General features: G+C 36.4%; 1 protein-coding gene across 2 annotated transcripts in view; it reads left to right on the top strand.

The window, feature by feature from the left end:
• Positions 1-10,225: 10,225 nt before the first annotated feature.
• LOC306850227 (gephyrin) overlaps positions 10,226-23,023 on the top strand; it is an 86,133-nt gene continuing 73,335 nt past the window's right edge. Inside the window, exon 1 of one of the 2 annotated variants that reach the window (XM_079385739.1) lies at positions 10,226-10,328. In XM_079385739.1, the coding sequence (XP_079241865.1) occupies positions 10,265-10,328 (64 nt within the window). In that variant the 5' untranslated portion in view covers positions 10,226-10,264. The remainder of the gene's footprint in view (positions 10,329-23,023) is intronic. The other variant, XM_079385737.1, reaches the window with a different exon arrangement.

Genomic DNA, 23,023 nt, shown 5'->3' with positions numbered 1-23,023 from the left:
CTTAAAATTAAAATCCTGTCATCAATTATTTACCCTCATGTCATTACAAACCTGTATGTATTTCTTTCTTCTGTGGAAAAGAAAAGAATGTTTTTGAAAAATGTTGGTTGCCAAATAGTTTCACCCACTGACTTCCAAAATTTGGACACAAAATTCTATGGAAGTCAATGTGACCTGAAATTATTTGGTATTTTGAACAGAAGATTGAAGTCAGAACTGTTGGATTACCAACATTCTTCAAAATATCTTCAACAGAAGAAGGAAATTCATACTGGTTTGGAACAACATTGATATAGCTGATATACGGATGCCACTAATTTGACATAAAACCATTAGAGAGCTGAATTAATCTTAATGTACTTGAGTCATTCAAGGATGGTTAGTCATCTCGCTTATATCTGGCACTGATTGTTTTACCATTATAGTCTGTGAAATAATGCCAGTTATGCCCCATTTGCCTTTACGACTGACATTTTTAAATATATTTTCAAGAGCTTATTTAAAAATTAGGTCATGAATTTTTTGTTTTATGATTGTGGCACCGTTTCCACTGCTATATGCCAAAATGGTGGCCAAAGCAGCACAAATAAGTGAAGATGTAACCGGCTGGCATGAACAGGTATTCTGGAGTCATAACCTTCCAGCCCAACACCTTTCATCAGCACGCTGCTGCCATCTATTGGCTAATTATATTGTTCATATCAGTGTGTCACTGCAAAAATGAGCCTGAAGGAGTGTGATGGTGAGCACAATTCAGTGATGTGTGAACCTTCTGTGTAAACAGTATTTCAGTAAACAAATCTCGTAAAGAGAGAAAAAAATCAGTGTATCAGTTAAGCCTTCACTATGGATCATATATTGTTCTTGTGCCAATAACAAAATTTATCTTCTCTCAGCACTTCCTTATATAACACTAGTTGCTGTTTTTCACAGTTGCACGCCTAATAGTTTCATTTTGTTCTGTTGTGACAAGAGTCACTGTCTAAACAGACCTCAACACTATGTTATAAAGCCTCAATTAGTCATGATAATAGGATGACAGTTTTGCAGTCTAGAAGGGTAATGGCTTGTTTTAATTGTGCATTTGCATGAGTGCGCTCTGGGTGGAGGTGAAAGGTGGGCCTCATATGAGAAACATTTACTCAGCGCTTGATTACAAAGAACAGACACACTTAATTTTTGAGAATTGAATAATGAGCCTTTATTCTATTTATTGGATTATGGAGCCTTTTAGCTGTCCCCTGCTGATCGTTTCAAAGGACACTCTGGTCACACAGTATTGTCTGGTTGGGAGGCGTCAGAGGTGAGCAGGTCTGTGGAGACGTGGAATATTAAAGAGCTGAAGCTTCATTGATCAGCCTGCCCATGTAGCCATATGATCAGTCATACACAGAATCAGTTTGTCAACTGGAAATGGGGATCTCTGTGAGGATCAGTGTTATTATGTTTAACAAAATAAAATAAAAAAAATCTGAAAAAAAACTGTCTTGTACTGTTAATTAAAAATAAAAATAAATAAAATACAATAAAATTATTATTAAAATTATAAATTATTAAATAAATAAGTGCTGTAACATAGTTTTAAAATGAAATTAAATTTTTAGTTTTGAAATTAAATGCTAGTGAACTGCATGGCAAGGCATGTATCTGAGTATAATAAAACCTAATTTAATAAATGAACAATGACACCTACAAAAAAAACTGAACTGAAACGGGCAAAAATAGTTGTTTTTTTAAAACATGGCATATTATAAAACTTTACCACCAGCCTGCATTAAGCATGAAAATGCCACAAAATAAACAACAATAACAACAGACTGTAACACCATTAAACACATTTTTAATGATACCGGTTAACACATTAACTTTGGAAGCCTTAAAATGCTAAATTACAAATTAAATAAGCAGAAACTGAACCAAGACTAACAATTATAGAGTAAAAAAATAAGAACAAAAACTAAACTGAAAACACAACAATTAAAAATCCATACCTATAATAAAGTAATTTATGTCAAGTTTATGAATCAGAAAATACCATTTGATTTTTTTCCACTCAATACCAAAAAATTCCATTTGATTTGGGCGCTGGTTTTTTATCAAATCTTTAATTCTCCAGAAACATAAATATAAAACTCAAAGGGAATTTTTAAGTTAAATGCCAGTGGATTGCATGGCGAGGCATTTATCTGAGCATTTTCACTGGTTATGTTGTTTTCCTTGTGGCTTGATTAAAATGACTATCATTGTGTCAAAGCGTGTACAGTATGAAAATGGTGTATTGTTAGTGTGAAGATGTGTGATGACAGCCACCGGCTCCATCTAAAGCCCTCTCCCCCCTTTATCTTCTGCTGCTCAGACAAATCAATGGCGAAATGAATTCTGATTAAACTAAAGCTCACTTTTTTGCGGTCAGAGCAATGTCCAGCGATGGATGTTTGTCTCGCTGGCTGTAATTCATCTGAAATCCAATTACAACGAAACCGTAGTGGAAAGACGCTAAGCTGAAACACTCTGAAAAACAAATCTGGAGAAGGTTATGTTTGCTAGAGCTGTTTGGTGAGGCAGGCCGTCCAATACTCGAGCGCAACCTCGGTTTGGTCATACTCGCTGGAAACACACATTACGCTGACATTAGCATAAATGGGTTATCGATTCTCATTGAAGTTAACCTTCAGTTCTGTCCAGTGGAATTAGGACCGGACAGCTTGTGTAGGTGTGCGCATGCGAGCGAGTGGCATTAATGAAGATGTGACCTTTCGGGTTGATCCCTCCTGCCCCCGACAACCCTCCAACGAGCCGCTCACCTCTACATGTGCGCCCCTGTGTCACAGTTCCATCCGCTCCATTTCCAGACATGTAGTTTTCTTTCACGAGCTGTCAGCGAACACATCTCTCAGCTTCAAGCTTCTCAAGTTCTTGACAGGAATTTTTGAAAGCCTGTCTTAAAGGCATAAGTCGATGTCCTTCCCATCACGGAGCGATGGGAGACGGAAAAAGGCGAGGGATGGGTTGGGGAGGGGGACATGCAGTGGAGACTGACCAACGAGGAGAGGAGATCAGTAAATAACAGTCACCCCAGGGGCTGTGTCTGGGGTGCCTCCTCATCTGGCCCCCAGTCAATTTAATTTAAATGTAAATTTCAGGGATGCGTGGCGTTAAAAGACTTATATTAGCAAAAAGGGAAAAGTTAATGAATGTATTTCAATCTCTGTAACCACACAGCCTTGCTCATTTACCTCCCGGAATATTTGAGCTGTACTGCTCGAAATTGGGACCGAGGTAATATACGTGCTCTCCAACAACCCACTTAAACCAGCCTTCACAATCCCCTATCAAGTCCATCATCTCTGGTTATGCGGAGACCGTGTTTGAGTTTGACTGTATATTAAAGTGATTATGGTATTACTGCTGCATTTTTTAAATGAAAACCTTAAAGAAATGTCCAGGTCAAAAACCAAAAGATAAAATAATTTAATCTACTATTATGACCCTTGTTTGTTTGTTTGTTTGTTCATTTATTTTAGTGCTGGGCAACAATTAAACGTGATTAATCGCATCCAAAATAAATGTTTTTGTTTATATAATATATGTGTGTGTACTGTATATATTTATTTTGTATATATAATTACACACACATATTTAAGAAAAATATCTTATGTTTATATATTAAATATATTTATATCTAATATAAATTATATGAATATAAATTGTAACGTAATAAAAACGTAATATTAATATGTAATTTAAAGAAATAGTTTAATTTAGCTCAAAGGGAATCATTTATGATTTTATAGGGATTTGAACAGAGTCACTGTTACGGAGATTCACTGAACGAGCCGTATAACAAACTCTGTACTGGATATTAAAATCCAAAATTTAGTGAAAACACTATTAAATAGCATAGTAACAAGATCGGCAGATTAAGACATTAACTTGTGAGCACAAAACACAAGATACTTCTCTTTTCAATATAAATCAGATTTTATTTATATAAACCTAAGATATAAACTAATCTAACACATGAACACAAGCATTCACACATTCACACGTTGCAGAAAGAGAGAAAGTGAGGAAAGGATGAGTTTAAGAGAATGAAAATGTGAAATCCCAAGTTTACAGCAATATGTTCAATTGCATAGACCTTAACAACCATCAATCACTTATTTAACCCTCTCTTTGAGTTTCTCAATGAGGCTAAAATTTATATTAAAGACACCAGTTCAGTTAGAACCTGGAGGTGTTACTTGCTTGCATTGCCTGTGTTAAGGGGTTTCCTTTGTGTCGTCGTTGCAGACAGGGGGTTCCCCGAAGTTGCTGATTGGCTGGAAGTTCAATAGTCTTTGAAGTGAAGGCTTGGGCGTTGGCTGAGGATGCAGAGTTGGTCTGGTTGAAGTTTGAAGCGAGTACAGTCGGAGCTGAACTTTGCAGCAAACTTACATTAGAACACAAAACTCCACAGAAAGAAACTAAAGTAAAAGAATAAAAATAAAAGGAGGTAATGAGACTAGGTGGTTTTCTTCTCATTGTGGTAGCAGCTGGCACGTGGGCCAGAGCACGCTCAAAGAGCAGCGTCAAAACGCGGTGGCAAAAGAGAAGAAGAGGAGAGAGAGTGACTAAGAGGACCAAGAGAGCATTTTTAAGAAGAAGAGGACCAAGAGGTTGTAAAAGAGCATTTTTAAGAAGATGAGAGAGTTTGATGGTGTCCTGAGTTTTTAAACTCGGCTTTTAGACCGTCCCATCTGGACGTCTTGGCCAATTAGATACTGTCCTTGCTCGGGGTATTGCTTTGTTTCTCCACCCCACAAATAAATCAACATGTTATCTGTTCAGTCAGAGGTCCGAACTTTACAGGCTCTTGTAAAGTATACTTTTGAACATGATTTCTATAACAAGACTATGATGCATTTGACAAAGAATTGATTGGAAGAAACATTTAAAGCATGATTTTTCAAACTCATACATACCAAACACGCATATGAATCCTTCAGCTATTCAATAATGATTAAAAAGACATACATAATATTTGATTAAAACATGATAGTCTAATATGTGGGTTACAAACATAATATGGGGTTCTGCATAGAAATGTCCTTTTAAGATGATTTTATGTGCATATGAAAAAGAAAGTCTTTGTATAGTTCTATGGAGAACGAAGGCATGTTCTTTAGACAAATGAATTTTGGTTTGGTCTGTCTTCTATGGGGGAGAAGTCAGTCTAAGGAAGCTCGTGAATTCAATCGTGGAACACGTGATGGCCATCTCTTTGACCATCAGTTTTGATTATTTGCAACAAATTTGACGGTCTCCTTCCTGAATTGGAATTATCAATAAGTGTTCTTTTGTTTCAAGGTTGTAAGCTGTTTTGTGAAAGAGGCTTGCTGGTTAGTTTGCTTGCTTCAGACTAGTTGGAGCTAGGAATCTGATTTACGACGTTGTCCTGTTTCCTTGGGCCTCTCTGTGGGATTCCAGCTCCTCATGTTTCAATGTTCGGATCACATCTTAAATTTGTCTGATTCAGTCGCTGATATTCTACAAAATATATACATGTAAGTACATGTAAATATTTTCAAAATATATACTGTACGTGTGTGTCTTTTATATATATATAATAAATATACACAGGACACACACATTATAAACAAAAACATTTATTTAAAAGTTTGTGAATAATTGTGATTGATCATTGCCCAGCACTTATTTATTTATGCATTGTGACAATGTTTTAATAGTAATTGTTTGACCAAATTGTGGTACTTTTTATTTAGTTTATTTTAATAAATTTTTAAAGTACAGACTAACAAACTAAATGTACAAATACGTATTGTATTATATATAATATGTCATATTTAAATCTATAAATTGTTATACGTATACTATACATTATATAAGTTATTTACAACTCACATAATATTCATATGCAGTTATATGCAGTCAAAAGTTCATGAAGAATCATGTGACTGTGAGGACAGGATTAATGGCTACTGAAAATTCAGCTTTGCCATCACTGGAATAAATTGCATTTTAAAATATATTAAAATAAATAAAAGTTATTTTAAAATGTAATAATATTTCACAATATTACTGTTTTTACTGCATTTTTATAAAATAAATGCAGCCTTGTTTTTTTTTATTGTTATATATATATATATATATATATATATATATATATATTGAAATTATTTATTACTGTATATGTTACAGTAAAGAGAATAAGATGATTTTGCATTACAGTAATGAGAACTGAGATGTGCTGTAAAACTTAACAACTAAGTAGCTAACTAAATAAATAAGATGAATTTAAAATACATAAGATTTAAATGAGACCATATAATTTGAAAATATAACAAATAAGTTTATTAAAAAAAAAATTGCTCAGATTTTTACAGTATAATGTAACCTGGACACCTGTTCATGAAATTCACCCAACTAGCCTGACTAAGCATATTTTCAGCTTTGGATGCTGGTGTCTCCACCAGGGTTCTTAATTAGCGAAACCAGCCAAATGTCATTGCTTGTCCTCCATCTGTAGGTTTAGCTGTTGAACAGTAGCTTTACTGCTGCACCAGCTAAACCAGCACTAACCAGCCTGCACCAGCAAGGAAATTCATGCAAGAGAGAAAGAGGGGGATGCTGAAAAGACATTGGTGAGGAAGACAGCGAGATTGAGAGGATGGGGAGGTGAGAGAACGGACAAGCGGAGCAGTCTTAGGAAGAGGGTTCACAGGCTAGTGCCTACTTGGAATTCAGGTTGGTTAAAATTCTGTCTGCATACAGTATGTGTGAATTGGAGAGCAGTCTCATCTAAGAGTGCTAAGGCTTTCCTCACAGAGTGCCAACAGCAGGATATGTTCATGTCAGCTCTAGTGAGAGGCATTCCTGTGTTATTGCAATACACACACATTCAGTAAAGCAGAGGAGGGGCATACACCGAAAGATACTGTCAAAGAGTTATGGAGTAATAGCTATGGAGTAAAATCTGTCCAACGCTGATTATTCTGCACTTCTCTGGCTTCTACTTGAACTAAAACCCCCCTTTTATTTATTTTTAATGAAGGTCACTTTAAAACTTTCTTGGAAAGGTTTTACCCTAACTTCATCATTACTTTTGCTACTTTTAAATGCCTTTTATCTATAGATTTATTGTTTTATACTGTACTTGTCCCATACTTTGTATCTTTAACAATGAAAATTATACAGGAACTTAGTACAAGGTTAAATTATGATAGTTAAACAAGAGTAAGAGAAATAAACAAAAACTATTCCAATATTTATTGTGTGAAAATTATTTATACCAGAATTTCTCCAACAGTAGTGTTGTATTACTGTTATAGTTTTTATTCATATTTTGAATGCATTTTTATCTTTATATTTCTGTTTTCATTTGAATTTTAGTTAAAGGTTTATTAATTTAGTTGTGTGTGTCTGTATAGTTTTTATTCATGTTTATTTCAGTTTTAGTTATTTTAGCACATCAACATAGACTAAATTAAAATGAGAAATGTTGCCTTGGCAACTAACTGAAATGAAAAGTTTTGTTTATTTATTTTTTTTGGTTTTATTTCAGTTAACGTTTATTTTGTTTCAAGTAATTCTTATTTTTTATGTTTCCATTTTAGTTCTAGTTAACTATAATAACCCTATTTCACACTAAACATTTTTGTACCTGATAATTTCTTTTGAAGAGCCTGAGGTGAAATATGGGACATGTTATGTATAAAGAAAACAAGGAAATATCAATTGTAAACAGATTTGTTTTCTTAAGTGTAATTTCCAGCCAAGCTGTAACTGTCAAATTATCCAAAAAGTGTATTTTTTAGCATATGAAAAAACTGCTAGTTGTGAATTAGCAACTAGAAAGACAAATGACCAATTTTGAATTCAAAAAATGTTGTCATTTCAATCAGTGTCATTTTCACCACAGAATGCTCCTGAGCACAGTTCATTTGGGAGTGTGCCAGCCCCTATATAGCCAATAGTGTTTGCATTTCATTTATGTATTTTAGAGATGTAAGGATAGATTGTGATTTCTGTGCTGGGTATTTTTGTGCTCTGCCAGCAGAAAACAGCCGCTCATTTTGTTGGCTTGAGCTTGTTGCCAATTAAGAATGCTTAAATAATGACCTGCAGAGAGCTGTTGTCCTCTTAGGAGGCCTGTGCTGATGTGCTGACTTTTCACTCAACTCCAGTAAAGTCTGACGTCCTGTACGAGTTTACATGGTGAGCGCTGATCTAGATTTAGCTGTGCTTGGCTGAAAATCTCTGGATGATCCTTGCAACAGCAGAAAATGGTTACTTCTAATAACACCACAGCAAACATTCATGTCTATTAATGGACAAGACCCAAGCCTACCTACAGCCTTCACTGGTATTTCCCATAATGCTCTTGTGCACATGTTAATAAAGCTGAAGTGCTTCTACCGGGGCTGTGCACCTCAGTGCCAGATCTAAGCTTGTGATTCTGTGATGCAATAAAGTGTGTAATTAATTTCTGATACAGGTACCAACTCCCCTGGATCCGTCCCGCACTGACACTCCAATAATATCATCACTAAACATCAACCTTAAAGGAATATTCCAGGCTCAATACAAGTTAAGCACAATCGACAGCATATGTGAAATGATATTACCACAAAAAATAATTTTGACTTGTCTCTTTTTTTCTCTGCGCTTACAATGGAAGTGAATTGGGAAGTTTTTGAATTTAAATGCATAAATGTGAAGCTTATAGTTTCATAAAATCATTTACATTATTTATTTTCCTAAAATGTTTGTATTATCTAAGCTGTAAATCTGTTTATGAAATACTTTTTACATTCATTTTGGAGTTGTAAAAAGTGACCTTTATGTCATTCACTGCTAAAGCTGTACACTATAAAACAAAACAACTCATAAAAAAACATTGTGTTAAATTTACAGTAAAAAAAAACTGGCAGCTGGTTGAAAGAAATTCACCATAAAAATACTTTCACAAATTATAATCAAGTGTTTCATTAAGTGACATATTGTTAAAACATCTATTACTTGAGCTAAAATCTCCCTTTTACCTTGACTTTTTGTTTGACCATTTGCAGTAATGCTGAATATGTCTGTGATATATTCATATTCCTAAATTAATAGGCGGGCTAAACGGGAGACTCATGGTGAAATATGTGAGCTATTACTGAAACTTTCAAATGCCAAAGGCAACGGAAAAATTTATTATTTTGTAAATACATTCAAACTACTTTACAAAATAAAGAAATAATAAAAAATAAATAAATGTGAAATGTAATAACTGATATAATCTGAATAAGAGCTCTCTTGTTAAATGTGACACATCCATATACAGTATATTATATAATTTTATTCCCTATGTTAGAATTAAAATATCTTTAATATAAAATATTAAACACGACCTGTCACATACATTTCACTGCTGGTTATACCCTGTATAATTGTGCATGTGACAAATAAAAATCTTGAATCTTGAATCTGGTAACACTTAATAATAAAATCTCATGTGTTGGCATTAGTTAATGTGTTAATCATTTTCAATTAATGTAAACCACGCAGGGTTAACCTTACAGTAGTATTCAACACTGATTACTCTCTCAGACTTTCAAATTTCATCACTTTAATTAAGATTATAATAATATAAATTAAAAGCATAGCCACCACAAAATGAAACTTTAGCACCTCTTTTTACTTTGAGATCGTTCGAGGTAAGTACAGATTTTAAATTATAACAAGATAGTTTAATAGCTATGATACTGTTTTTGAAATCAAATGCAGAGTTGACAGAAAACACTGGCATCTAACAATGCTTTGGAAAAAAACTGTTAATCTTAAAAAAATAAAGCATATACATAAAACCAAGTAGGAAATAAAACAGTTATCAAATAAGCATGTGTCCTAAACTCCTGAAACATTGGTGTCTCATATTTTAGAGCAGTCACTGCAATTTATGAAAGAAATCAATTAAATCTTTATGTGGGTGTGAGTGATGTGTTTTTTTTGTCATCGTTCAAATGTATTTAATTGCCTGTATTTAAAATTCTTAGTTACTGTAACTGATCACAATTATATTTATTTTGTCATTTATTTACACGTAACTAGTTGCCACCAAACTCTGATTATTGCCCATCAACATAATGACCAAGCTTGCCATATCTCCGGTGTTGTGGTCAGAGTTCGGCTGCTCTCGCCTGACTCCTCCCCCGAGTTCGATGCGCTCGTCTCTCGGCTCTGCTCAGGCTTGTCAGTGCGGGCGAGAGCGCTGCTAAACATGGCGTCGGACGGGATGATTTTAACCAACCACGACCACCAAATCCGAGTTGGAATATTGACAGGTAAATACGAAATGACACTAGCTCCTTTTACACCTCGTCGCTCGTGCTGGTCTGTGCGTTCATGCTGTTTGTCGTGCCGGTGGAGATTCCTATCTGAGTTCTGCACATCTATCGCTCGCGTTCCTCGACTCATTCGCAAAAGCTGTGCCTTTATTTATCGATATGTCCTGGTATTCATTTATACATCTATGCGAGAATGAATCTGGTTCTATGAGATCTGCCTTTGGTCTGTCATGCAGCACAGCTCAGTGTCAAGACAACAGTTTGTGTGATGAATTATTCATAGCTTGCACGCAAGACATCCACATAACATACAGCAGATCCTTGGAAACCCCTCTTATATCTGTGAATGAACTCTCTGATCGCTCGCAGATGTCTGTTTATGGTCATATGAACATGTGTGGTGGTTGAATAGTGCTGCTATGTAAATTCGAGTTGGTCACGCAGTGTATTTTTCTGCACAGCAGCATCTCAGCATCGGGTTTGCTTTGAGGCTGTATTTGTACACATGCACGGTGATATATTAATATATACAGCGTCTCGTGCAGTAGACACCTCCACTCAGGAATGCACATTAAACACGACTTGCAGGGTTACCGATAATGCTTTCACTATGCACGCGGTTAAGTGGTATTCTCGTGCATACGTTTGAATCGTCTTCATTGATCGCCACCCCAATTTGGGCTAAAAACGGGAATGAAGCAGCCGCCTTCCTGTTAAATATCGCTGCCGTAGCTTCCCTTCGGGAGCAGCGGGGAATGAGTGATGAATAGCGATGTCCGATTCGTGAACGGATCGTTCTTTTGAGTCAGATCTTTCTAATGGATCCGTTCTCGATCGGAGGACGAAACTCGTTCGTTTATGAGTCGGATTGATCGAATGTCAGTCTGAGTGATTCTGAGTCATTAACTCATTGATTCGAGAATCGGTTTTCCAACTTGTCTTACTTGTAAATAATATGCAGAGTTCCATAAATAGGTTTACAACTTAATTATGTGACAGTTGTATCAACATGCTCAGTCGCATTAGCAACAATTCAGTAAAACTTGTAATTTGCCAATAATTTAGCAATGTGTTGGCCATCGCTGATAACTTGAACCTGCTGCCAAATCGGTGTAGGGAAATCTTTCGCTGAATTTACTCAATTTATTGAAATTTGCCCAGGAAAATTTGGCAATTAATAAATAAAACAGCCTTTATAAAAACATGAAACAACTTTTTCATTGGTTTTGTAAATTTAAAGGTCCGTTCACCCCAAGGACGATAACGATAAAGATGTAGTTCTAAAAATCGTTCTCAGTATTCAAGAATAGCAGAGTCCACACCACAACTATAACGATAAAGACACAGAGAAACGATATTGTTGGAATCACTTCCAGAACGATTTTTTCCAGCTGATGAACAATACAAACATTGACATCCAATCAGAATCCATCCTGCTATAACAAGCTGGAGAATTTAAAGCGGCAGACGCGTGTGCGCTTAGAACAAACAGACGATATCGTTCGCTGGTGTAGACGCTAATATCGTTATCTTTAGCTATATTTATAGTTATCGTTCTTGGTGTGAACGGGGCTTAAGCGATCATGTATGATCTGAATAATAACTACAACAAACTGAAGGAATTACAATAATAACCTTTATTAACAAAATTTACTTCGAAAAGCTTCATAAACAGCATTATATGCCTACAAATGGTTTTAATGGAAGGGTTTTAAAGCATGTGATATACCACAACTGGATGTCAGAGATCACACGATGATGTAAAAAGAATCACTGAATCGTTTTTTTAATCGGTTCTTTGCTGATGGAAATGAATCAGACTTGCCATCACAAGTGATGAAATGCACACACTGACTGAATGCAAATGTCAGTGACTTTGCAGTGTGTCACATATTCATGATATTCCTCTCGGCGTGTTTCCACGAGCCTATTCCGCGAGCACGAGCCTCCGAGATGCTTGTTGCGAGGGGCAATGGCATAAAACATTGTGGGAATCCCCCCCCCCCTCCCACACACATACACACCCCTGTATGATCATGACTGCTGGCCAAGGGTGCTGTCCACAGTTTTTGGTGCTGAAACGCCAACAGCCTCATATTTGTGCTTGTCGCAACATTTTCCTCAGCTGTGTGGAGCCGTAACGGAAATATATTTGAGAAGGTGAGAGGGATTTTCCCGAGGACATTATACGCACCCATCCTTTCCTTTTCTCTTATACTAACATCAGCTGATCTAGTCCATCATTAGTCGCAGTCACGCCTAGCCCTTCTAGGAGATTGGTTAGCATGCCTGCTCTGTGTAGGGGCATTTCGTGGAAGCGCACGCTTATTGATGAGGAACTCTGTGTGTGTGTGTGTGTAATGGAGGCAGGGGAGGGAGTGAGAGCGAGTATGGATGCCTTGGAGTGAGACAAAAATGGGACCAAGCACACAGAACTACGGAACGTGCATATTTAATAGTGAGCAAGCAACACATCGTCGTTTCTAGACAGTTGTGCATTGACAAGCAAAAACCTTTTGACCTCTTGTTTGAGATGTTGTAAAGTGGTGAAATAGAAACATAGCATGGGCTTCCAAATGTGGCTTAGTCTAAAAATAGGTCTCCAAAATGTTTAGACTATGCATTAAAATTGCATGCAAATAGAATTGAAATTAGAAAGGATTGATTTTGTGCTATTCAAAGTTGATTTGTTTTGGTGTGTATTTTTAGGGTAGCAGACGAGACCAAGTCTGCATGCTCTGTAGATTGCCGAGTGCTTTCCAGGCAAGTGTTATCATTGTTCCGAGTGCTGTCTGGTATTACAAATGTTTAACATATAACATTCATAGCCTGGAACATTTTAGGGGGCAATATTGAATGAATATATAGGATGAATCCAGGAATGTCTGGAGTCTCAAGGTTGTGGTTGAATACTGAGCTTAGAGGCTTTAATTTTTGGAAGGGTGTTGCTTTTGGTTTTTCATAGAACAGTAAAATATTTGTGTATCCTACAAACCGCCTCCTGAAGGGGATTGTGATATTGGACTGAATTTGTTGTGCTGTAAATGCCATATATTTTCTGCATTCATCAGGTTTGCTCAACCATAATTTTTTTCATTCTGATTGCTTGAGCTGTAGTTGCATGCTATAGAGGGTCAGACACCTCTATCACTAAGTCATTGGTTCCTCTTTGATATCTGATACATGAAATGACACACAGAGAAAAAGTGTAAGCTTTTAGATCGTTTCCTCTCCAGCTCTCATCTTTCCATTCAAAGGTGCCAGCATCAGAGTTACATTCACGGCTGTGGATGCTGTCAGGGCTTGTCTCTGAGGTGTTCAGAGTGATTCTCCCGTGTGGGCAGGGATCCTCCTTCTGAACAGCTGTCGTGCTTCAACAAATAAACTGAAGTCAGGTACATGCCCATCATTGATGGGCTTTATTTCCTCTAACACAGGAAATGATTGAGTGCTGGAATTTTTTTATATTGTCCAAAAGGCTTTTTTTCTTTCTCTATGGAGTCCCGTACGTGACATGCACACATGAGATGTGGCCAAGAATAAAGAATTTGTTATTCTCGTTTAAATTTAGTTCAATTGTCACCACAATTTGACTAAAATGAGGAAATAAATTAACAATGTGGCCATGATTTACCCAAAACGAAAGAACAAATTAACACAATTTTTTCGCCTCATGTCATATGCAGGGATACGTAGCTTTGGTTTACTGAAGGGTTCATCCCTATGCCCTAATTTCTTCGAGAAATTAAGTATGTAGGGGACCAAAAAACTGTAACTTGAAGCACATTTTTGTGTCATCTTCCCAAGCCAATTAAGGAGGTGCCATCATTGCACAATTAAACCTGTGCAAAGAATCATGGGAGCGAAGTCTCCATCCGTTGAACCCTTTGACATTATTCTGAAGGAAGCTTTGAAGTGGCCAGTTTTGAGCGCTTAGGTTTGGAATGAACCTTCAAAATGGCGGCCGGCCATGATTGTTTTCACTCCGAAGTACCCTTTCCAAGGGTTTCCATTTGGAACACAGTGATCAGGTTCAGGTCCTACAACCCGAAATCAAGTCAGAGTTTTTGAACTTTTGGTTCTATCGTCTATCGTCCGTTAGTGAGTTTTTGGTTAAATGGCTGACATGAGGACATGATTTATTTGAGCTTTTACATGTTTTGAAAAAGCTGGTTGCTGACAAGTGGCTAAATGGGACTACAAAGGCTGTCTGGGACATTAAATGACACCACGACAAACAGATAAAACTCATCTACTCGCTAGTCTGCTTTTACAGCTCTTTGTATTTATACTTGTGCTCTTGCAAATTATTAACTCGAACTTTCCTGCTTGTATATTTTAAATAAAGATTGAAAGCGTTGTCAGAAGCTTAGTGGTGGTGATGTTTAAGTCTAATTTTAATGGTTAGCTATGTCTTCTGGTTGCATTTAGGCTTCAAAATTCAGAAGTTGTGTTCATTTGTGAAGATTATCTTGATGAGCACAATGTGTAAATTTCATAAACTTCTGGTGGATGCAGAGCTTATTTTCTGCTGTTGTCCAAATTCCAATAGAACAAATCCTTTTGGCTTTTGAGGGAACCAAGGTGATGCTAATTTCCAGGTTGGCCTACAAAAATACATCATCCCTGCATAACAATCTATTATAACAAACACTCTATTATAGCAATCCATTAAATTCTCTTATCGTTGATTTAATTTTTACATCCTAGTCACCTGTGAGCTACTCTGCCTACTTGAGATCCACCTTCAGATGTAGTTCCTCATGGCCATTGTGGTGTCAAAGCATGTTAGCACCCTTGTGAAGGGTGTCTTTGTGCTAACACTCAAACAGCTCTCCAAAAGTTTACACTTCAAGTCCCTTTAACACCTCCTGAAACCCTCCAGTGGTGAAGGAGCAGACACTTGAATAGCAATTGGGAACTCATGTGCCAGACTTAAAGGCAATAGAGGACCTTGTATTTGAAAGACATGGGCCTCTGCCAAGATCTAATCTCAGTTGAACGTCAACAGTTGCCATTAATAAGCCTTAATGAAAGATAGTTCAGATGTCAGTCCCCAGGTATCGTTTCGAAGCCATCAGTATTGAATTACAGGGACATAATTTCACAGGTGTTGGAAATTCAGACAAGATCAGCCCCGGAGAACGCAGATAACGCAGCATTCTGGTCAGTGTTCTCAGAACGGCTCATCAAATCAAAGCAAAAGGTAAATGTGCGGCTTTTATGTAGTGGTTTATGCGAATACTCCTTTCCATGTAGACACAGATGACATTTATGTGGATTTATGCTTCTTGTTCTGTGACTGTAGTTACCCTTTGGGTATGTAGAGGACAAATGACTTCAGCATGATGTATATATACATTTATGGTATTCCAAGGCTCTTCGTCCCCTAGTTTTCACCACAGAAGCATAAGGGTGTATTTGTGTGTATTTTTGAAGACCACTGTCATTTTTCAATGTTAATAATAATAATAATAATAATAATTCGTTACATTTATATAGCGCTTTTTCTAGGCACTTAAAGCGCTTTACATAGTAAGGGGGGTATCTCCTCGTCCACCACCAATGTGCAGCATCCACCTGGATGATGCGACGGCAGCCATAGTGCGCCAGAACGCCCACCACACACCAGCTTATTGGTGGAGAGGAGACAGTGATGAAGCCAATCAGTAGATATGGGGATGGTTAGGAGACCATGATGGTCAGAGGCCAATGGGCAAATTTGGCCAGGATGCCGGGGTTACACCCCTACTCTTTTTCGAAGGACATCCTGGGATTTTTTATGACCACAGAGAGTCAGGACCTCGGTTTAACGTCTCATCCGAAGGACGGTGCTTTTTACAGTATAGTGTCCCCATCACTATACTGGGGCGCTAGGACCCACCCAGACCGCAGGGTGAGCACCCCCTGCTGGCCTCACTAACACCTCTTCCAGCAGCAACCTAGTTTTCCCAGGAGGTCTCCCATCCAGGTACTGACCAGGCTCAACCCTACTTAGCTTCAGTAGGCAACCAGTCTTGGGCTACAGGGTGATATGGCTGCTGACAATGGCTATGTTGAAAGATTTTGCCTCTACATTCACTTAATACTATATCATTCCTGAGTTGTTTTGCTCTAAGAATCGCTAAGCATCTTGCTCACGCACAACGTTTTACGTCAATCCGGTTGCGTAGCCGTCATACGGAGCAACCATAGAGACCAATCGAATGGCATGATGCAGAAGGTATCTTCAGTTTAGCGGATTATTAATCTAAATTCCATCGAGGGATTTCTGTCCAGATGTGGGCGAGATGAAATTGCATGCTCATGATAAATCCACTGCAGTTGTTATCTGCATATGTTTAGAGCTCAGACCTCTCAGCATGGACAATAATTTATTTTTGAAGCAGATTATCTTTGAAGCATCTCTCTGCCGTTTAGAGAGCCATAGTTCGTAGTGAGATGTACTTCTACTGTAAGTCTCGGTTATAGTGTAACCCCATGGCAACGATGTATTCTTTGAAACGCCTAAGGGGCCCACTTAGTCCAGCTAGAACAGACAGAATTGAAATGGAAGCTTCTGTATGCAAGTACTACACAGATTTACAGTTTAGGTAGCTGAGTATTAAGAAAATTATTCTTTATTATAGCTATTATTTTACATTCTTTCATGCAGAGTTATTTTGGATATTATTTTACATATATGCTTGCATGCTTACATATTACAAAATGCTTAGTTATTCATTTTTTTTTTTTTTTTAATATTTTACGTAAAAAAATTCTGACTTGCAAACTTTTTTTTGGCTCTTACATTACAAAGATGTGTATTTGATAAAAAAATTTTTTTCACATAATTATGCAAACAAGTGTGTTTTTATGACAAAAATTGCATAGTCAAAATAATATTATTTTGACACTTATTTTACATAAAATCCATATTTTATATTTTACATGCTTAAGTGCCAATTTTTATATTCACGTCTGTTTTATGTTATATAAGAGCCATAATAAAGAATAATTATAATTGTATCTAATCTAATTATTTTACATGAAGTGGAGTGGATTGAATGCTGCAGCAATAAATTAATCCTATATGAAATAAATCCTAACAAGAAGAAGATTCAAATCTAGGCACGATTGAGTTGTTTACTAAGTGCCTAAGGTCATTAAATATTTACACTTGGTTATTTATTGAAAAATTAATCATGTCTTCTTTGTCAATCTGCCATGACTGTTAAACATATTTTACTGGATAACAGTTCTTAATGTAAATACAAAACATTTTTCTCAGAGATATGTTTAACTGATGCGTTTGAAAAAAGTGTCACCAACATTTATTTTAAATTTTTTGTCTTGTATTAATCTTAAAATTTTGTGAATTGTATGACTTCTGTTATTCTTTTTGTTATCGCCAAGATACCTTTGCCGCAGACATAGCATTAAAAATTTTTATCATTGTTTAATTAAACATTTATTTTCTCAAGAATGTCACCTGGCTAAGATCTCCCACTCTCCCGCTCTGCTATTGGTTGCCCTGCTGACTGACAGTTCTCCTGTCCTCTTGCAGTTTTCCAGCAGGGTTGGCTCCAAGGCCTGCCTCTATTACCACACCACAAGCTCCATTCATAAATGCGTAATGGCTCATGAACGTGTTGGCTCTGTGTCTGTGTCCTGCTGGGGATTTGGAGCAGTGGGAAATATGATCCAGCAGGACATTTATACCATGCCGTCTAGCCTATGCTTCACTTCCCACTTGCACTCAGAGTGTGTGAACTCATTGCAGTAGGTGTGTTGTGTGCTTTACACAAACAGTGTGTATGACCTTCGCACAGCCAGACAGACACCCAAGTTTTATTTGTTTTTTTTAAGGAATAGTTCTCCCCAAAATGAAAATTTTCTCAGGCCAACTAAGTGTTTGCTCACCAGTGGTTGACCAATGGGTGCCGTCCAAACAGCTGATAAAAACATCACAATAATCCTCAACTAATCCACATCCAGTCCATCAGTTAATGTCATGAGAAGTGAAAAGCTGCATGTTTTTGCAGACACAAATCCATCATTAAGGCATTTTAAATTTAAAGTTAACTTCTGGCCAAAATATGAGTCCATGAAATAATAACACTTTATGCATTGAAAAAAATCTTTCCCCTGTTGTCCCCTCACATCAAATATTTGTTTAGAACTGTTTTGGACTCTTTTTGCTTGTAAACACAGAAGTGCAGATTTCTCTCCTGATTCAGACGAGACAACATTTTCACTGGACGAAGTTTTATTCTTGACTCAATATTATTGATTATTGACTCGTATTTTGGCCAGAAGCAGTTTGTTTCTTATAAACACACAGCTTTTCACTTCACAAGATGTTAATTGATGGAGTCATGTGGATTACTTGTTGTGATGTTTTTATCAGCTGTTTAGACTCTAATTCTGACGGCACCCATTCATTGCAAAGGACCCATTGGTGAGCAAGTGATGTAATGCTACATTTCCAGGCTTCAGGGTGATTACATTTTCAGCAAATTTTCATTTTTGGGTGAACTATTCCTTAAGTAAAATAGTGTTTTTAATGTTTGCATGATTTTAATTCATATTCTTATATTATTATTTAAAGTTATTTTCAGCATAATGTCTAATCTTACCTAATGTTATTTGTAGAAGGCTGTCCCTCAGTGTGTAAACACTTAATAAAGTGTGTAATACTCTTAGTCTATAATAAAAGCTTAGCAGGCAGAAATATTAAGCTGAAAATGTTGTTGAATACTTTTAAGTTGTCAATTTAGTGTGGGCCTGCTTTTCTAGGCATAGAAACGTATGCATTACTGACATAATTCCCAGGGATTGTGTTTGAAATGCTTTTTAGATACGTCACATTTTTTCCAAGTGTGGTTCAAGTGAGGTATCCACATTCACCAAATGAAAGTCAGCGTGTTTACTTGTTTAGCTGGGTTTGACATGCGTTTTGCACAGATTGGGTTAGTAAGCAATTTCACTCCACCAGTCTCATGTCACCACGTGTACTGCGTTACGGTTACGCTGTTGAAACAGTGCAGTAGTTAAATGTGTGCATAGAAACCTACATGCCTCCTAGGCTTCAATTGCGAGTGTATTTACTGTTAACACATTTCTTGTTCAGCCATTGAGGGACAAGTCAGAGTCATTGTCTGTAGTAATCAATTTGGTAATGATACACATGCTGAACATAGACATTAGGCCAGCAATTGTGATTTAAACATTAGTAGCCGAAGTGCTGTAGACATTGATTTATATTTTGGTGTGGCATTTTTCAATGTGTGTGTGCTTTAATTTAATAGAATTCTGTTTAATTAAATATAAACACATCTTGATTTGCACTGTATTTTGCTGCAGGCATTAAACATTTTACATATATTAGGGATGCATGATACTGGATTTTTGCCGATATCCGATATGCCAATATATTAGTTTTTATTCAGTTTTTTCTTTCTTTCTTTTGTTGCTTTTAATATTGCTCGGCCCTGATGATTCAATCATTAATTTTGTAAAGTAATTATTTTTACTTTAAATTATTTTTACCCCCTCCTCCCTTTCTCCTTAATAATGCTTTTGTACGTTATTGTTAGTTGCTTCAATATGAGCGCTAAAAATAGATTTTCTTCTATAAACATCTATGTTAATGAGAACAGATTTTGCTTATTCATAAGAAATTGATATGCTCAAATTCTCCTGAGATCCATTCCAGTATAGTAACATATCAGTCTAACAATATATAATTCACGTCCGATTATGACTTTTATTCAGAGACCTCGTGCCTTTTTTTTTTTGACTCTTAATGATCAAGAAATGACCTTTGGCCTCCTCTGTTCCATGACGCCCCGAGAGCTAGCCTTGAAATGGTGTATTTTTCACGCTGGCCTCCTGACTGCTGATTAAATGGACCTCTGAAGGGGTTCATGGCTGGTCATATATTTATCACATGCTCAACCAGTGGAGTTCACAGAGCAGCCCAGATCACGAGATGCATGCAAATTACACACACAGCAGTGTTTTGTATCCTTCAGAATTGAATTGAGAATGCTTTTAAAATTCCAGTTCAGTTGCTGAATTTAGAATATTTTAATCAGTGATGTAAAAGCTACATATATAAGAAATTGTAAATGAATGCATACACACAGAGACACTAGCGCAGTGGCTAAAATGCAGCAGTGTTTGATAGTTAGCAGAGCAGAGGCTGAAAATGAGCACGATAATCCTCATGCAGTTTTAATCGGCCTTTAATCATTACTCTCATTACACCCCTCCACTGTCAACGGCACTCAAAACACACATCCATACAACGCTAGACACATACATCTCTGAATACATAAGAGAAGGCCTGTGTGTTCTTGGAATAGATTTAAGAACGTGGTTATGGTTTTTTGATTGTGTGAGCAAATGTGGTACTATTGTATAGTTTTTGGAATTCCTCAGTAATGCTGGGTGATATATGTTTATTCTTATAATTTTTTTTCATGATTATTGAGCATGTCACTGCTGCTGATGTGAACATGTTCATGTCATATGTGTTTGGATTCAGGGATGTATTATCTCCGCACCAGCCTTGTGGAGCAAGGCCTGATACAGCTTGTATTGTTTTCCGTTTAATCGCCATAAAAAAGCACATCAAAATTTTTAGCTCCAGCTCTCTAAGCGGTTTATTATGCGTTTCTATTTACATATCTTATATCACAGTCATACATGCCCATATTATTTGTTAGACTGAAACAAGCTATCTGTTTATCAGCTTGTTAAAGGGATAGTTCACCCAAAAATGAAAATTACCACATGGTTTACTAAACCTCAAGCCATCCTAGGTGTATACGACTTTTTTCTTTCAGAATGCCTCCAGGATCTCGGCTGTTTTCAGAGAGAATCGTAAGGCTTTCCTTTATAAATATGATAAAACTTAAGACTTTTTGGAGATATGAAGGATGCAATACTACTCCATAGTTACTCAAGATTAATATGAGATTGAGTGAAACTGTGTGTTATGTCCCCTTTAACCCCTTGGAGCCGTGTGGAGTACTTTTTATAATGGATGGACACACTTTCTTTTGCTTCAAAATCTCGAACGCCATTCGCTGCCATTATAAAAAGCCAGAACATTTTTTAAAATAACTCCGTCTGAAAGAAGAAAATCATATCTGCAATAGAATGGCTTAAGGGTGGGTAAATCATGGGGTACGTTTCATTTTTTTTGAAGAACTATCCTTTTATGGACCTGGACTGAGTATTGGTCTCAGCAAACAAGAAATTGGTTCCAGTTAAAAAGTCCATCTTTATCCAGAGTCAAGATGTACAGATTAGGGCTGGATTATTTTGTACGACATATCGATATGTTTTTTTATAAGCGATACGGTATGAGGCAATGCCGTTTATATCGATTTACAGTAGTTGAAACGAGCGCATCTGAAAAAATATCTAGCGATGGACTCAACTGCTGCGGAGAAAGTGCTTAATACAGTTTGTTATAAACATGTGACAAGATTTATATTAAGAGCTTTAAAAAACTCGTAAGATATAGTAGCCTATAGTTTATAGTTTCAGTTTAAAGCGGCTCGAGCTCGCCCCGTCAGATGCTCTGACAGAGATGCTGCTCGCTCTGTTTAATGTGTTTGCTGTTTTCCTTAATGCATAACTTACATTTCACAGGTATATTCTCCATCTGTAAATGTTAGAAAGCCATGGAAATATTTATATTTTGCTGTCAGAAGTGCATGAGCCTTTTGCTTTGCGATTCTTCGCTAAACTTTTAAACTTTTAGAACAAGTGCCGCCGTGTGCATGCGCGCCAAACAGACCGAACACGATGAAAAAGGAGCGCAATAACTCTGACTAAAATATGCATTTTGCTTAAATATTTGTAGTTGGACAATAAATGTGACATGTAAAATTTTAAACCTACAACTAAGTGTATTTGTATGATAGCACTAAATATAATGGGGTAATCAAAATAGTATTTTTACTCAATTAGTCTGCTTTTTTATTATTTAAATTTTTAGTTTAGTAAATTTAACTTCTGCTTTAAAAACATTTTTGTTTTTAGATTGCAATGTTACAGTGTTAAAATGTAATGTGATTTTAACCCTTTTTTGCACATAATATATGCCTACATGCTTACATTCACTTTATTCGTTTAATCCAAATACAAAATCGTAGAAAATACAGAGATATATACCGTATACCGCAAATCAGCCACAAAATACAGAGATATGAATTTTTGCTCATATCGCCCAGCCCTAGTACAGATACTCTTTCTGGATAAGCCTTTCTAAAAGGAATAGCCTAGTTCACACCGAAATGAAAATTCTGTCATCATTTCCTCACCCTCATGTTGTTCCAAACCTGTACGAGTTTGTTTCTTCTGTTGAAAAGACAAAAGCAAATATTTTGAAGATTGTTGGTAACCAAAAGTTGACTCTGGCCCTTGACTTTCATAGTTTTTTTTTTTTCTTTCCATTCAAATGGAAGTCAATGGCTACCGTCAACTGACAGAATTTTCATTTTTGTAGCAGTACTGGCCAGAGATTTCAGTACTCAACAGTTAGAATTAAACACAACATGAACTGCATTCACAATTTATCATTAATACTACTACTACTACTTTTATTTACTTTTTATTTAAATATTAACTTTTTAAAATAATTAAAATTAAATTTATATTATTTATAGTATAAAGTACTTTCAGATAAAAAGTCT

The sequence above is a fragment of the Barbus barbus genome, assembly GCF_936440315.1.
Source record: "Barbus barbus genome assembly, chromosome: 30".
Classification (NCBI taxonomy): Eukaryota; Metazoa; Chordata; class Actinopteri; order Cypriniformes; family Cyprinidae; genus Barbus; species Barbus barbus.
The sequence above is the reverse complement of the archived record's forward strand: the minus strand, read 5'-3'. Positions and strand labels throughout refer to the sequence as shown.